Source organism: Zalophus californianus, chromosome 4 (genome assembly GCF_009762305.2).
Source record: "Zalophus californianus isolate mZalCal1 chromosome 4, mZalCal1.pri.v2, whole genome shotgun sequence".
Classification (NCBI taxonomy): domain Eukaryota; kingdom Metazoa; phylum Chordata; class Mammalia; order Carnivora; family Otariidae; genus Zalophus; species Zalophus californianus.
Genome location: NC_045598.1, coordinates 15,596,129 through 15,613,380, shown reverse-complemented (window position 1 = coordinate 15,613,380; position 17,252 = coordinate 15,596,129). Strand labels below are relative to the sequence as shown.

The 17,252-nt window shown below is 54.1% G+C and overlaps 1 protein-coding gene across 5 annotated transcripts in view; it reads left to right on the top strand.

Moving 5' to 3' along the window:
• ECE1 (endothelin converting enzyme 1) overlaps positions 1-17,252 on the top strand; it is a 112,863-nt gene that overhangs the window by 53,390 nt on the left and 42,221 nt on the right. The window contains exons 1-5 of one of the 5 annotated variants that reach the window (XM_035727142.1): positions 476-568; positions 795-881; positions 1,476-1,631; positions 8,668-8,809; positions 13,634-13,846. In XM_035727142.1, coding sequence (XP_035583035.1) covers positions 795-881; positions 1,476-1,631; positions 8,668-8,809; positions 13,634-13,846 — 598 coding nt within the window. In that variant the 5' untranslated portion in view covers positions 476-568. Of the gene's footprint in view, positions 1-475; positions 569-752; positions 882-1,475; positions 1,632-8,667; positions 8,810-13,633; positions 13,847-17,252 lie in introns of those variants that run through there. The other 4 variants (XM_027607504.2, XM_035727143.1, XM_027607522.2 and 1 more) reach the window with 4 other exon arrangements.

Genomic DNA, 17,252 nt, shown 5'->3' with positions numbered 1-17,252 from the left:
GGGTCACCTTCCTGGTTCTTGACTAGCCCTAAGCCCTTGGAATTTTCTGAAATTCTCTGGCTTAAAATCCCTGAGCTAGAGGAAGAGGGAAATGAGAGGGGAGACAGAGACACCTGCCTTTTTTATTCCACCTCCCCCCCATCTTTCTAGCTCCGATGGGGAGGCTTACTCGAGGCACCTAAGGGCCACTGGCGGGTGGAACCTCTCTCTTGACAGTTGCGGTCCAAATTAGGGGCATCTTCCTAATCCTTGACTCCTGGTATCTGCCAACCCCCTAACTGAAGGGAGACGTGGAGCTTCCCAGGAGGAGGGGCTGCTGCGAGACCCCCTCCCGCCGGCTAGGGGCTCACCGTGGGGGGCCTCCACCTACCCCGGGGTCGGGTCTCGGCGGTGGGGCCATGGAGGGAACCGGCAACCGCGCGCCGGTCAGGCCCCGCCCGCGAAGGTGGCGCGTTGTCCGGCCCGCCCCGGCCAGCCTGTCGCGCCGCGGGCCGCAGTGGCGGTGGGGACCAGGCGTCGCGGGACGCAGCATGCGGAGCGGGTGGCGGCCGCGCTGCGGGCGCTGGGGGTGAGGCGTCGCGTTGCATAAGCGGGATGGCGGGGGGGGGGGGGGAGGGGAGGGGGCGGAGGAAGGCGGGACCCCCCTCCCCTGCCGCAGGCCGGTCCGTGGGCCGGTCTCGGTGTCCCGGGCGGGGCGGGGCGCGCGGCGGCGCCGGGGCCGCTTCCCCATTCTCCCCATTCGCCCGAGAGCCATGGAGGCGCTGAGGGAGTCCGTGCTCCACTTGGCTTTGCAGATGTCGACCTACAAGCGGGCCACGCTGGACGAGGAGGACCTGGTGGACTCGCTGTCCGAGGGTGAAGTGTACCCAAACGGCTTGCAGGTAGGAGCCCTGGCCGGCTGCGAGCCCCCAGGCAGCCGGGCATGCGCGCTGCTCCTCCCCCGCCCCCACCCTGCCAGCCCGAGAGGGGACCGTGCCAGGCTGGCACGGCTCAGGGCAGCTCTGGGCTCCTTGGGGGAAGATGCCTTTCCAGGGCAGAAGTGCCTCCAAGGCACTGGGCTCCCTCCACCTGGGTCCCCTCCCCAGCTCTGACTGTCCCTCAGTCCTCCTGCCACCTGCCGATGGGACTACAGCCCCTTGGCAGAGTTGAAGCACCCTGTAGAACTGAACTGGACCAGTTACCTTTCACAGGAAAGGCAGTCCCTGGGTGCTGAGGGACTTGCCCAGGGTCACACTGTCCAATAATGGCAGAGTTTAAAACTGTCCCAGTTTTAATGTGGAAAGCCCTGTGTCCCTGGAAACTTCTCAGTGCTGGGCAAACCAGGCTGGTTGGTCACCCTGTCTGGTAGGCATGGCCCCCTTCTTCCACTTTCCCCCAATACCTGAATTTTCTGCAAGGAGGAACCCATCTTCTGGCCCCCTCTTTCCCTGCCCCCTTGCAGCCTACTCATGAAACCCAATTCCTCCTCTCCCCAGGGTCTGCCCCTGTGGGACTCAAACATGCCCACCACCTTCCTACTTTGTGGCAGAGCAGTGAGCATGGCTGCTTCCTGCTCTTCCCTCCCTGCAGGGCTGAGCTGGGACAGTGTTGAACAGGACCTCAGCCCTGTGGTGGGGTTTGGACCCAGGCAGGTGAGTGGGAGCGAGTCAGAAGTGTCGGGGACGCTCAGGGAGGCCCTTGATCTAGCTCCTGAGAAACCAGCCCAGGGAGAGGAGCAGGGCATCTCAGTCCAGGAGAACTTCTGCCAGGTTGACCAAGGGAAGCATTGGGGAACATGTTGGGGCCACCCAGTGAACTGACACCAAATCACAGTTCATCCAGAGAGCAAGCTTAGGGTGCTTGGAAATGCAGGTTGCCAGGCCCAGCCCTACTCAGGTATACCTCTTAGAAGCTGGAATAATAATACCAGTAAAGGAAAACAGCACTGATGGAGTCCTTCCTCCAGGCTAGGTAAGTAGCCCAGGGAGATACGAACTCAACTCCAAGTGGTCTGCCCACTGGGATATGGCTCCGTTACCTGTATCATCCCACTTAACTTTCAGGACCACGCCTATGAGCTGTTGGGATTGCTGTTCCCACTTACAGATAAGGAAACAGGGCCTGAATGGGGATACAACCCGCCTTAGGTCTCAGAGCTAGAAATCTGGGAGGGAGATCAGCACAGTCTGTCTAGAACCTCTTCCCTGGGACCCTTCTTGAGAGGCTAAATCCAGCAGGAAATTAGATTTCTGTGGCAGGCACTTTTCCCGTCACAAATCAAAACAGAATCTAATCAGCAATCTTTTGGGTGTCATCTTGCACAGAAGGTTCTAAATATATCAGCACAAAAGCATTTCAGAATTCACAACAAAATAATAGGCCATGTTGTCATCACCATAACATAACAGTAGCGCACATGGGGATAGCCTTTTTCAGGTCACAAAATGTGTTCATCTGCCTCTGGGCCTGCCTGGCAGAGTGGAAGCAGCCCAGTCTCCAAAGCTGGGGTCCCCAGTGTGAATTCTGACTCTGCTGATGGTCTTAGGTGAGCTGTTTAACCACTGAAAGCGCAATTCCCTCGTCTGTAAAATGGGATTTAGAGAAAGTAAATGTAATGCCTCTTATGGGGCCTGCTAGGATTATTGTTGTTTTTATGACCTGTGAGGTCAGGGCCCCATGGCTATGTTACAGATGATGAAGCTGAATCTCCGAGAGGTTGGGGACACTCCTGAGGTCACAGAGCTATCATGTGTTTTGGAGTGCAGTGTTGCTGTCCCTACACCAATCTGCCACACTGGGTGCATTGCCTACTTTTTATACAGGCAAAGCCAAAAAGGTTGCCCCAAGGACTTGGGGCATTTCTGTGGGTACCCGATCCGGCTTCCCTTGAGCCACCATGACTTCCCCAAAGCAAGTATGAACGAGCCAATGCTTGAATCGAGAACTTGTTCACCTCAACTTATGAAGCCAAGTTTTCTACTAATTTTGTTTTTAATCATTGGAGTTTTTCCCTCCCAATATAAAGACTTTACGTGCTTATTTGTGAAAGAAAAAATAGTCAAGTATAAAAAAAAAAAGATTTAAAAAGAAATAGTAATCCCAGCACTTGGAGATAACCCCTTCTGGTTTTCCACATTTGCACACGTATATTTATAAACATAATTGAGCTCACTGTAAGTACACGATGTTGTGCTATGCTTGTTTCATTTAATGCCCCTTCATGAGCATTTTTCCTGTTGTTTAAAAACTCCCCAAACATGCTGTCATTAAAAATTATAATGCCTCGGGGTGCCTGGCTGGCTCAGTCAGTAGAGCATGTGACTCCTGATCTTGGAGTCGTGAGTTTGAGCACCATGTTGGGCGTAGAGGTTACCTAAATAAATAAATAAATACATAAATACATAAGTAAACGTAAAAAAAAATAGTGCTTCACGGTACCAGTATATAAAAGTATATGTACTCAATATGCTAAGGTTGGCCAGTAGGCCCAGTAACTAGCATTGTAGGTGACCATCCCTTAGCCCTTTGGATAATTTCCTATGAGCTGATGCTGGAAACACAACTGCTCCTTCGAATTTAAGATTTTTAAAATGTCCCCCATCCCCTCCTCCCCAATCTCCCTCTTTGACGGGCCAGTATAAAAATAAGCTACTTGATTTTTCATGATTTTGAAGCCTGTTGGTTTTTTAGTATATTTTTTAAAGGTTTTATTTATTTATTTGTGAGAGGGAGAGAGAGAGAGCACAAGCAGGGGGAGCGGTAGAGGGAGAAGGAGAAGCAGACTCCCCGCTGAGCAGGGAGCCCGATGCGGCACTCGATCCCAGGACCCCAGGATCATGACCTGAGCCGAAGGCAGATGCTTAACTGACTGAGCCACCCAGGCGCCCTGGGGTTAATATTATTAATCGACAGTTGTTACAAAGATTGAAATGAGGCTGTATAAGTGAAAGCCTTGTGCACAGTGCACAGAAAATGGATTTCTTTGCTGTTGGGATTGTTACCATGACTCACCAGGCGGGAGGTCTCAGCGATGCCCTAAATATAACCACCTTGCTCTCGGGAGCCTCTGCTGTGCTCAGACCAGCTGCCTGCCCCCCACCCCACACCCCAGCACACACCATTTTGGTGGCTCAAAGGGAATCGGCTAAAGTGATACCCGCAGCCTAAGCTGGGGAGCAGGCTGCCATGACTGCTACCAAAGCCTTTGAAACTCATCCTTTTGCTTGTAGAAAGTCAATTTCTTCAAGAGAAAGGAAAACTGAGATATTTCATTCTTACTGGTGATTTTTCTCATCCCCCGACCCCATGCCACACACAGGGCTGTCCTTCGAGGGTGATTTCAGGGACAAGCCTACTTAGTACTTTAAAAAGACCTCTGTGCTCACCAGGAGTCCACCTGTTTGAGCCTTATCATACTCCTGGCTTTCTAGTTCTTCTAGAATCTGAGACGGTCAGACCTGGGATGGTCAGACCTCATCTAGCTTCCTCATTTTAAAGATGGGAGATTGAGGCCCAGAGGTGGCCCAGCAACACACACAGACACACACACATGCACACACACAACACATGGGGTCTTGAAAGTTCAAGGCTGACCTTTAACCTCCCTTTTCCCATGTCATGGGCAGCTGGGTGTTCCTTCTGGGAAACAAAGAGAGCTGGAAAGCGCTTCTTCTAAATACTAGACTTTGGTTCCTGTGTGGATGGCAGGAGTCCCTCCCCCATAGCGGGCACTCGTGTAAGCTGTTACAGGTCATTGGAAGAGAGTCAGGCATGGGGGGCTGGGAGATGGGTAGGACTCAAGGAGGAGGTGGGGAGGACAGGAAGACATTATAGTTTTGCTCTGGGCTGGCCCCAGTGGCCTCAGCTGGAAATCCACTCTTATAAAACCTTTGCTGGAAGAAACTCCCCCAACCTAACCCCTTCGTGGTAGCTGGGTGCTGCCCTGGGCTGGGCTGTCATGGTCTGTCTGCTCTGAGAGGCTGACTTGAAGCAGGCAGCCTGGTCACCCTGCCAGCCCTCGTCGGGTGACCAGGCTTTTGGGTTGCAGGGGGTGGGCTCCCTGCCAAACCCTTGGCCAGACTGACTCCTGTTTGCCTCTCTACGCAGCCCAGGTCGCTGGGGGCCCTGGTGGTGGCTCAGCAAGAACCTCTGCCTCCCTTCCCGACCCCTTGCTTCCTCTGAACCCCAGGCTTTGCCCCGCTCTCCACCCCTTCTCCTGCTGGCTTGTCTCCTGGGCCCCAGGCAGCCGTGTCCCATGTCCCGTCCTTGCCTGCAGAACTCGTTCTTGCTGTAAGCCTAGGTGAGCCAAGCACTCACTTCTGTAACCAAATATTTATCCCTCATTAGGGCTTTGTTCCCTTGGCTGTGGAAGCTCTGGGAACCCCTAGGTTGGACAGCTCAACTGTTTCTCTCTCTCTCTCTCTCTCTCTCTCTCTCTCTTTCTTTCTTTGGCTTTGTCGATGTCTCTCTTCCTTTGTCTCTCGCTCCACCGCTCTCTTCTGAGGGCATCCTTTTCCTTCGGTCTCATTCTCTGTCTGCCTCACGTGAAGATAAATGGGATATTAAGCCCACCCGTGAGCTGAGCGTTTACAGTAATTCTCAGCTCCATCTCCCGAGCGTCAGCTCTGCTCCTTGGCTGATGGCCACTCCTAGTTACCTCTCCTGAGACAGAGTGGGCTGCCTGCCACTAATCCTCTCACCCTCCAAGCCACTGCAGACCAGTCTCTGGTGATCAACACGCTCTCGTTTCCAAAAGGGAAGAGAAAGCGCCCATGTCCTCCCCTTGCTGTGACCTCAGCTCGCTGGATGCTCTGAAGGAGGCAGGGCAGGGAGCACAGGGCTCAGAGAGAAGGGCCTCGCAGCCTGGCCCCATCCGCTGCACCAGGAATTGGATGACTTCTCCTGGAAAGGCCTCTGGGGGGCCTTCTCCTGCCCCAGGGGGATGCCTCTGAATTCCTTCTGCCCTCAGAGAGGAGGCTTGTCAAGAAACCAGCAGGCCCTCAGCCAGTCAGCACGAGTTGAGCAAAGAACATTACAAAGGTTAAAAACCCCATTTTCAAATTCTGTTTGCCATTTCTTCCTGGAACTGAATTTCTAATTTAATTCGGACTTAATTCTGATTCACTTTTGCATTGAACACCACTGTTTGCTTGACACTAAACAATGAGGCTCAGCTCGACTTTCTGCTGCTTGGAGGCAGCGTGGCCATGGGGCTGAGGCTGAGGGTTCTGGAGAGAGATGGGTTTTCTCACTGATCCCCCTCCTCCCCCACTTCCTGGAGCTGATACTGGTGCCTACTCTTTAGGACGTTGTGAAGATAGAATGGCATCATCCAGCAGCAAAATGGAATTAATGCGACGCCAGGCACGTAGAAAGCACTCGGGCGTTAGCTACCTTTATTCCTCCTTTTTCCTTCCCTCTGTTCCTCCTCTCATTGTCTCCCTTCCCTTCCTTTTCCCTCCCTTTCACCTGACTCCCCGCACCCTGGTGGTGCTCCCTCTGCAGATGCAGATGCAGACCATGAGGTGTGCCTGCTTCCCCAGGCCTGCCGGCTGTGCTCCCTGGCTTCCGAGAGCCAGGACCAGGCGGAGGGGTGCCTCGTAAACTGAGCCCCCCCCCGTCTCTTTGCCTGTCACCCCCCTCCCCCTGTGCTGGGCCATGAGGGCCCTCAGGAGGCAGCCAGTGAGGCAGGCCAGGGCCAGGGTGGCAGGAAGAGGGAAATGTTAGTGCTTGCTTCACATCCTCTGGGACTCCTCCGAAAGGCAGTTCCCAAGGGGAACTGTGTGAGAAAATGGATGCCGAGGAAAAAGCCCTTTATAAACCTGCCAGCACTGGGAACATGTTAGCACCGCCCTAGGCTGACTCTGCACCAGGCCCTCCCGGCCCAGAGTTTTAAAAACTCCACGGCAGTGGCATGCTTAGAAGCTTCGTGGCTCACTTTTTTTTTTTTCCGCCTCATTTCTCACATTTTTAAAACCATTCTTCAGAAAGGGGTTTTGGGCAGTGGCAGCCTTCCTTTTACCTGACATAGCTGTTTGGGTCTCGGAGCCGCCTGGCCCTCCTCGGAAATATGACTAGGCCCCAAGCTCCTTTTGTTGGTTTTAGAACACAGTTTTTTTTCCCACAAAAAGTTCTCGTGTTCCCCTTTCTCTGGTGCTGCAATTCCTAGTCATTTCCTGCCCAGAAATTACGCGGTGGTGACCATGAGGCTGCGTGGCGCCCTTCCCTGAGGTGACCAACCTCAGATCCCCACGTGTCAGCATGAGGCTCCCTGAGGGCTGTGACCTGGCTCCCGGGGACAGGCACCCCCTCAGCTTTGGGGGGGGCACTTGCAGGTCAGAGTCTGAGTTTCCTCATCTCCCCTGGCAGCTGTGGGTCACCACCCTGCATGCCCACACCCCAACAAGCCTTATTCCCTGCACCTTGGTCTTTCCAAAGGGGCAAGTCCAATCTGTGTCATCCCAGGCCTCCAGAAGAAGTGCACATTCTTTAAAGGGGCTAAAGGGCCCCTTAGGATCTAGACCTTACCCCCTCTCCCCTTTCCTTCCCCATTCACCTGGCCAGCTCCTACTTGTTCCTCAGGACCCAGCGCAGGCATCCCCATCTTCAGGAAGCCTTCCCTGACTGGACCCCACCCCACCCTCCACCCCAGTCTGTTTCTTTATCTGCCTTCCTTGCTGGACTGTGAGCAGCGGAAAGCAAGGGAATCTGTCTTCCTCTCGGTTTTTCCAACATGGTGGCACATGACCACAGTGTCACTGAGCCGAGCCCCACCTTCAGGGACCCCTCCTGTCCTGCGGCCCAGGCTTTTGCAGGAAGCACCTCTTGCAACGGAGGGGAGCCCCGAACTGGCCTCGGGTGTGAAGGCCTGGGCTGAGGGCTCTAAGTGCCGTTGGCCAGTATGTCCCTCCTCAGCCCCGAGGGCCCCACCACGCCCTCTACTTCCTCTCATTGTGCCTCCCTTCCTGTTTAGCTAGACTGTTGGGCTGGGGACATTTTTCCTCCCTTTGAGGATCTGCCTGAATGGAGCGCTCTCTCCATAGCATCTCCCCTGACATCTCCCAGACGCCCGTCTCTGATCGCTTGGTGGGCTCCAGAATCAACAGACTTGGGTTCAAATCCCAGCTCTCCCCATTTAGCTGTGTGACGAGAGGCAGGGGCCTCACCTCTGTGAACTTGTTTCCTCATCTGTAAAAGAAAACTAATAACATGGCCCTCATGGGACCGTGAGGGTGTAATGAGCAAAGGATGTCCGCACTCTTGGGAAGTAGGAGCTGTGGCTAACATCCTGGCCTGCTGGTGTGGGGGCTCTGAGAACAGCCCAGCTGGACGCTCACTGGATGCCTGCAAGTCCAAACATCCTGTTCTTTTTTGAACTCCTTACTGGAGAAACAGGGAAAAGCTGTTCTTTATTTCCCTTCTGCCCATATCGGGTAACACAAAAAACACAAGTCCGGCTGGGTCGAGTTGCTTGAGTCTGGTGTTTAGGAGCTAATCCGAGCTGCTGAGCAGGGTGGCAGTTCCTTTCCTGGATTAGGACCGATTCTGTGGGAACCGGACCACCCCTGAGGCAGGAAGGCGGCCCTGATGGCTCCCCGGGGCCTGGGCTTGCCGCGGAGCCCCTTGCTCCTGGGGAAGGGGGGCCCTGGGCTCACGTCCTCCCCACCCCTCCTGCCCCCTTCCCTGCAGGTGAACTTCCGCAGCCCCCGGAGTGGCCAGAGGTGCTGGGCTGCGCGGACCCAGGTGGAGAAGCGGCTGGTGGTGCTGGTGGCGCTTCTGGCGGCAGGACTGGTGGCCTGCTTGGCAGCACTGGGCGTTCAATACCGGACAAGTAGGTGCCTCTGTGTTTCGTCTTGGGCTTGGCTCACTGCTGCCCTCGGCTCTGTCCACCTGGGCCAGAGGGCTTCCCTGCTCAAGCCGGGGCTGGCCTCCAGGGCCAAGGAGAGAGCGAGGTCCAGATGGCTCGGTGCCGAGGTGGACTGAGACATGGGAGCTGGACAGTGTGGGTGGTATAGAGGTTTGGGACATGAGTCCAAACAAACCCTGGCCCAGCAGTTTATAGTCTGTGTGACCTCGGACAAGTCACTTCATCTCCCAGAGCCTCTGTCTTCTCCTCCTGTGAATGGAGAAAATGGTGCCCAATTTGGGGCTGGCCCTGAGGATTAGAGATAATGTCTGTCACGTAGCTGGAGCCTCCTAGGACTTCTTGAATCTTAGCTCTGGGTGCTCTTATTGTGAGGAGGTGAGCTGATGAGACTCACAGTCTGGCACCGTCCACCATCCTTAGTTCCAACAAAATAACAATAATAGCTTCCGTTTACTTAATACTTTCCATGGACCAAATACCACACCTCTTCTTTACAAACATAATCTTGTTTCCTCCTCACAGCAACCCTATGAGGTGTGGTTACTTCTGACCCCATTTTGCATCTGAGGAAGCTGAGGCCGCAAGTCTAGGTGACTTGCTCAAGGTTATGTGGCTGGTGCACGAGGGAGGGGGCAGCTGGATTGCAATGCCTTTGTCATGGTGGTGCCCCTGTGTGTTAGAACTCCCAGAAGAGCAGTCTTGCCATGGCCTAGCTGGCCTCCATGTGCCTCATCTGTACACGTTGTAATCACATCTCTGGGTCTGGCCTTGTTTAGCAGTATGATGGGGCCTGGCCAGTTCTGCTGTTGGTGTCTGAGGCTGGCTGTCTGTGTCTGGCTGGGAGTATCCAGCCAAGTACCTCATGTAGAGTTGATGTTCAGTAAGCACTTGTGGACCTGGAAAGGGCAGAGCCAAGTTAAACAACAAGGATGGGGGGTCCGGCCAATTCCAGGATCTCTCACACCCTTGTGCCCCAACATCTAGCTTTCCGATGGCAGGTGGCCCATCTGGTGGAGCAGCCTCTGGGGCCTTTGCTCAGGGTCCAACCCCACCAACTCGGTCACCTGGTCACTCATCCCATCCGAGAGATTATGACCCTTCCCATGATCCCAGGCTTCGCCGAGCCTTCCCCACTGTAAAGTCGCTGGCCTGCATGGGTGGCCATGCTAGACTCGGAGGGGGAAGGAGTTTGAGGGCCTGGAGAGAGGGCAGGACCTCCCCTTAGTCATCCTTACGTCCGCCTGTGTCAGTGTTGCTCCAACAGCCAGTGTTGCTCTGAGCCTGCCCCGGGAGCTCCCGGAAACCAGAAGGGAGCCCCCAAGCGCTGAATCCTGTGCTCGTGCCCACAGCGGGGGGTGGGGAAGCGCAGGGAGCAGCCTTCCTTTGGCCTCTTATCATCCCGGCCCCCTCTGGGCTGCAGGAGATGTTTCCCTAGCCTGGACCGGGATGAAAGGAACTCTCCCCCCCCCCCCCCGGGTGACCCTGGGCCGAAGATCTCATGAGCCCTGAGCCAATCCGTGTGTCTTCATTGGCTGCCTTGGCCTGGGACAGCAGTGGCCACCCCAGAAACTGACAGTAACCTCATGACTGTCAGCAGGTGCTGACATTGGCCACACCTGAGCAGACCTCAGGCTAGTCAAAGCACATTCTCCGATGATTCTGAAAGACCCGTCTCAAAGTATTGTCTGGGCCCCTAAATACATATTTGCCTACTTTCCCACTGACCCCCTTTCCAGAGACTTGCAGGCGCTTTACAGACAGCAGCAGTAAAACACACAGATTCTCCCAGAAAATATTCTTAAGTGTCTTACTCAGCGTTGGGGCCCAGCACCATGCAGACGAGCATCTGTGAGCTAGATTTTGGCTGTTCCTGCTTCTCGACTGGTCATGCACATCCTCAAAGGAAGAAATATTTTCTGCCTCTGCAGGTGGTGACCAAGTGCTGGACAAAGCTCATTTCATTCACTCATTCATTCAGCACACACATACTGGACCGCTGCTAGGTGCCAAGTACAATGCTGGGCAAAGGAAATAGAAATGCAAGTAAGGTGCTGGCCCTACGCTCAAGCTCACGTTCCAGTCGGGGAGGGAGACAGGGAGACAGCCACGACACAGCATACTCTGCCCTCAGAGCACACAGCCAGGCAGCCAACTGAGGGGCCCAGCGAGGAATGAGGGTCTGGGAAAGTTTCCCTGAGGAGTTGGAGCCTGGGCCGAGTTTTGAAGGTGTTGACCTCCATGTTGATGAGGGGGGCCTGGAAACAGGCAATTGATCAAATATGTGTTAAGTCCCTGCTGGGTCAGGAATAGCTGGTAAAGGATTTACAAAGCACTAAGCGGTTAAACAGCCAAGCATTGCTTAAGCACCACCTCGGTGCCTTGCCCTGTACCTAGCAGCTTGGGGGCTTAGTGACCCATCAGGCCTCTCAGGAGGCTGGTTTCTTGTTTTGTTTTTAAATCCCAGTCCCCTTATGATAACCTCAAAAATCAATCAATCCAAATCCCTCCCTGTCTCACGCGCACACACGCTGTTTCTGACAGGCCTTGTTCCCTGAACACAACCCTCTTGCAGTCTGTCTCCAGGCATTCCCAACAGCCAGGGTTTGGTCAAGCCCAACTTCCTGCAGTTTTTGGTATAAAAACAATAGGTATTCTTTTCCCTTCCCAAATATGAAGTTCTCTCATAATAGTGAATAGGTTTTTTAAAGCTACACAGAAATTCTCTTCCCCCACCCTGAAGATTCTGGTACGTTTCCCCAGTTGGGGAGTGAGCCGTGCAGCTCCGCTTGAGATGGCCTCCTATGGAGATGCTTAAATGGCACCGCAGCCCTGCCAGTTCCTTTCCGTTTTCGAGCCTGCCAGCTCAGTAATTTGTGACTGTTGTACAGTCCGCTCCAGACAAGTCATCCCCTCAAAGCTACCTCGGTTTTTGTGCTGCCATGAGGCTCCTCTAAGCCCTTCATCAGCCTGCCAGACGTTGTGCTCGTCATCCAATGTGAAAAAGCCCACAGGCCACCCCAGCCCGAGCTGGTGCCGTGTTCCCCTGCCAGAACCGTGCATCCTTTCCTGCTTTCTGAAGGTTGGCCTGGGGACGTTGGGCCCAGCCACGAAGGCGTCCGCCATCACTGTGACATCAGGCCCACTGTGCTTCCTCGCTTCTAGATGGGGAAACCGAGGCTCGGGGAGAGGAGGTCACCTGCCCAAGGCCCACAGCCGGAATCCGAAAGCTGGGATCTGAACCCAGGTCTAAGAGCCTCCAGCCCCTGCCCTGCCACACACCTCCCTGTGCAGTAGGGACGCTGAACTTGCCAGAAGGGCCACACCAGCCCCCGATGGGACCGGCAAAGTGAGGGAGAGGGAAAACAGGGAGAACCCGGCCTTGGAGTAGCTGCAGCAGGCCAGAGCTACTTCAGCCTCGGCTCTCCCACTTGGCCGTGTGGCCCGGCTCTGTTCATGCACAGAGCCTCCGTCTCCCCATCTTTAGCCTGGGCTTCACACCTGTATCTGATGTCTGCAGTGAGGCCTGAGTGAGATAACAAATGTGAGTCAAGTCCCTCTTGTTGCCTACGTCAGCCGGGGCCCTGGCTGGGCCTGCGTTCCTAGTCACGAGGCTGGATCTCCCGCCACCTTGGGCTGGGGCCCCTGTCAAGGCTGTGCAATTTGGTTCCTTTGCTGGAGCCCACTGACCAACCCCGAGACAGGAGTCCGGCCCCTCTTCTTGCCTCTGGCCTTCCAAGAGCCCTCACTGCCTCCGCCCCATGTCCTGTGAGAACTGGCTCAGAGGAAGTGGATTCATGGGGGGTACTTGCAGTATTTGGCAGCCCTCCCCACTGCCCACCTGCACCAACTACCGGAATCCCTCCTCGGGGAGGCACCCGGCAGATGGGGCTGCCCGGGGCCCGCCTGTCATCACTGGGATAGCGCCTCTCCAGGCCCATAGGAGACAGAGTGGAGAGAGGATGGGACTCGTACCCCATTGGCCATTGAACAAGCTCCTTAGCTTCTCTGTGCCTCAGTTTCCTTGTATGTAAAAATGGCTTAAGCAAAATGGTCTGTTCAGTTTGTTTCATTTTTATTTCTTTGAGAGTCAGTGAGATAACACTCCTGCCCTGTACTCAGAGGGAATGATTTTTTATAGTTTCTTCTGTTCATTATAGGCTGTCCTTTGCCGTAAGTCCTGGCACCAAATTGTCTGCATCACCCATTTGTTATGGACTAAATACAGTCAGTTTATGTTTGCAGAATGACAGACGTTTCTCCTCCGGTTGTTATTTAACTTTTCTTATAAAATGTCTGTCTCTCCAGCTAAATTATTAGCTCTTGAAGGAAAGGACTATGCCTTTTATATCCCTCACCCCCCCCCCCACACACACACATACACACAATCACCACTCAGTAAAGAACCTGGAAGATACTCAGTTATTATTTTGTTGAATGAATGAATGCATGAACAAGTGAATGAATTTGTTGAGCATCAGGGAATAATAATAAAAAAAAAAAACGGTGAATATTTGTGGAAGGAAGGACTGATTAAGAGAAACACCTTGGTTCTGGGTACTTTTCAAGCCACAGAAAGGATTTTAGGCAGCTAAACAGAAGTCTTATTTTACAAGCCAGGAAATGGTAAATCTACTGAAATGGTTTCTCGGTAGAAGTCTAGCGACCATCCAGCTCCCGATCTGTTTGGTCAGGGCTGGGGCAGGGGCATGGCACCCCAGGCCACCCATACTATATTCCCACAGCCTTCTCCCTGCTCTTCACTGGCCTCTTGTCCTTGACCCCTGCCAGGAACCCCTGCGGTGTGCCTAAGTGAGGCCTGCGTCTCAGTGACCAGCTCCATCTTGAGTTCCATGGACCCCACGGTGGACCCCTGCCAGGACTTCTTCACCTACGCCTGTGGCGGCTGGATCAAAGCCAACCCCGTGCCTGATGGCCACTCACGCTGGGGGACCTTCAGCAACCTCTGGGAACACAACCAAGCCATCATCAAGCACCTCCTTGGTAAGCACCCCGCAGGGAGCCCTGTGAATGAGCCACAGAGGAGAGCAGCCAGCTGGACCCACCTGGTCAGGTCTGGTGAAGGGAATCGCTTGACAGAATGGGAAAACCAGAGGCTTTGGAGTAGGTGAACCCGTCAGTCATTGTGTGGCCCTGAGTAAGTTACTTGTCTCTGAGCCTCGGTCTCTATAAAAATGGGACTAATACACGGGGAAGCAAGGCACGACATAGGGGGTGTAGTCAGTGGTGTTGTAGTTGCGTTGTGTGGTGACAGGCGCTCGTGGCACTCGCGGTGAGCACGGCACAGCATCTGGACTTGTGGAAGCACCGTGTGGTACCCCTGAAGCTAATATAATGTGCTGTGTCAACTATACGTCAGTTTAAAAAAAATTTTTTTTCAATGGGACTACGACTACCCAACCTTGAGAGTTTTGAGAACTGTGAAGCACGCGTGTAAAGGGTTCGCACGGTGTGTGCAGCACAGGGAGGTACTAAGCCCTGGTCACTGTGGTCCTTGCTGCTGCGGCTTCAAGCTGTGGCCTAGTTTTGCCCGGCATGGACGGTGAGCTCTGAAAGTTGTGAACCAAGGGAATCAACGCTGAGCACACTTGATCAGATTTTAGGGTTGTGAGCAGATGAAAGTTGTAACAAGTTTATCGGAGGGTTGTCCCTTGCAGGCAGGAACATCCCATGGCCTCGCGGTGATTGGACTTGCACGATAAACCGTCTAAGTTCTTCTCTTTGCACCTTGTTAGGCCTTCGGCACTCTAGTTGACCTTGGTGTTGGTGGTTTTATCCTTAGATTAGAGCCCCATGTCTGTCTTGTTTGCAGGGTTATCCCCGGTTATTGTTTGTTGAATTAACACCTGCCCATTGGGGTCGTCCACCGCGTGAATTCACAATACCCACCACAACAAATAGAGGTCCTGACTTGAGCCCCTCGGCAGCCAGGACCTTCTCCATCCCTCTCCTGCTGCCCTGGCCCCATCCTGGGACCCTAGACGCTGGGAGAGGCTAGATCATGAAAAGCCATCAGTGGCAGAACTTAGATTCAACAGATCCTTACTAAGTTTTTTAAAAAACCTGCAAGATACCCAAAAGTACGTAAAATGTATGAAGATACCCCAAAGGGGACAAATCTTCTCAAAGAGACAGAAACCTTCCTATGAGACAGGAAGAGATTCCAGTTTGACAATTGCGAATTTCAGGCAACTGTGTCTTTTAGAGGACAGTAGAAATGAGCAAACCAGGTTAGGCGACCTCTCCTTTCCGACCCCAGCCCCGGGTCCAGGAGCGGGAGGGGCATGGCTGCTGGGTAAGACCCATCCACCATGCTCTCTCTTCCCTGCAGCCTAGCCTGGGGCTAGTGTCCCTGAGGACCAGAGCTCAAGGGAGGGCTGTCCGGAAGAGCAAGGGCTCTGCCTGCTTTATGCTATCTAGGCACCTTTGAAAGGGGACACAGCCTTTCATTTCAGAACTAGAAGCTTCATGGGCAAATATGTCTGGGGTAGCCAGACTGGGACTCAGGGGTGTCCCTTCTCCAGCACCTGACGACCGCCGAGGGCTTGGCGCGGACCAACAACCAAAGCGGAAGGACAGTCCAAGTGGGATGACAAGGGCCGCCTGGGGGGCTCAGTGGGTTAGGCGTCCGCCTTCGGCTCGGGTCATGATCCCAGGGCGCTGGGATCGAGCCCCGCCTCGGGCTCCCTGCTCGGCGGGAAGCCTGCTTCTCCCTCTCCCACTCCCCCTGCTTGTGCTCTCTATCCCGCTGTCTCGCTCTCTGTCAAATAAATAAATAAATAAAATCTTTAAGAAATAAATAAATTAAATTAAATTTTGAAAAAAGGAGTAATGACAAGTAGGATGACAAGATGGGGCAGAGCCGCTCCTTCGGTCACCAGGGACCTGGGTTCACACCCCGCCTCTGCCACTTACTGTGTGATCTCAGGTCAGTGACATGACCCCTCAGGACCTCTCTCATCAGTACGATGGGTTCTGGGCCTCCTCCAGGTTATGAAAATAAAATGGGAAAAATGTATTTAAGGTGCGTTGCCTAGGCCTGGCGTATTGTGCCGGCAGCTGTGCATTCGAGGGTTATAGCTGTTGCTCACCTTTGACCTTTTGCAGCACTTTACAGTTTACAGAGCTTTTTGTGGATGTCATCCTATCTGATCCTGTAGGGCAGGAGCGAGGAAGGTATCGTTCGTCCCATTTGAGAGATGAGGACCCTGGGGTCCAGAGCCGTTCTCAAGACAGGCTAGCAGGTGGCACAGCTGGGACTTGTCTGACTCTGTCCGGGCCGTGTGTCCTTTCCCCTTCTCACACCACCTCCTTGAGATAGATGGGCACGTGTGGCCCCCCCGCCCACCCTGCCGGCAGCGTGGCGCCTGGGGATCTGAAGGAAAGACGGGAAGAAACTGATGTTTGTTGAGTGGCTGCTACTTGCCATGCTCTGTAGCAGGCTTTTTCTATCCACTGCCTCCTTGATCCTCACAACCTCCCTGGGACTTAGGAACTATTGTTCGCATGTTATAGGTAAGGAAACAGGCTCAGAGAAGTTAAGTGACTCTGCTGAGGAGACACTACCAGTCCTGAATGGAGGGGGCTCCAGCCCTGGGGAGCAGTTAGCACTGAGAGGGGATGGAGAAGACAGGCAGACAGGCCCTCTAACTTTCCAGTTAGGCCCAGGACTGGCCCTTGTGTGTGGTGCCTCCAGATCCTGCTCCAACTAGGACCTTGGGTCTTTGCCAGGACTGAGTCCTTCCCCCTGACCCGCCCCCTGAGCTGGCCAGCTGGCAGGGCCCAGGAGGAGTGGGCTCCAGTCCTGGCCTCTGGCCTTACATCCATCCCGTCCCTGAGAGTCAAGGTATAGGTGGGAGCTGTGCTGAGCTGGGTGCAGAACAGCCAGAGCCATGCACTGGAGCCCCTGCCCCTGGGAGCACGGTCTGGTGGGAGCAGGAGGCCAGACTGCAGGGTTTTGAAGTCAGGCCGCCCTGGCACGCTAGCTTCTCACTCATGTAGCCTTGGACAAGTAACCTGGCTCCTCTCCAGCTTAGTTCCATTATCTATAAAACAGGGATAATAGTGCCATCAAATGCAAGGTTGCCATGAGTACCGGCCCGTATGTGCGAGGCCAGAGTGCTTAGCACAGAACCTGGCACCTAGTAGGGGCTCGGCAAAGCACAGCCACCCTGCTCGGTGTACTGAGTGAGCTCCAGCCCAGCCCTCTCCCTGACAAGCTGTGTGACTGCAGACAGACCACCCAGGCTCCTCAGCTCTTCGTCTCTAAGGTGGGAGTTAACTCAGAGCATTGAGGGGGATGTTCTAAGGATTAGTGAGGTGGTCGAAGAAAGCCTGATTATTGCTTATTTCTCATAGAGGCACTGATGTGGACCTAGTCATCAGGGAA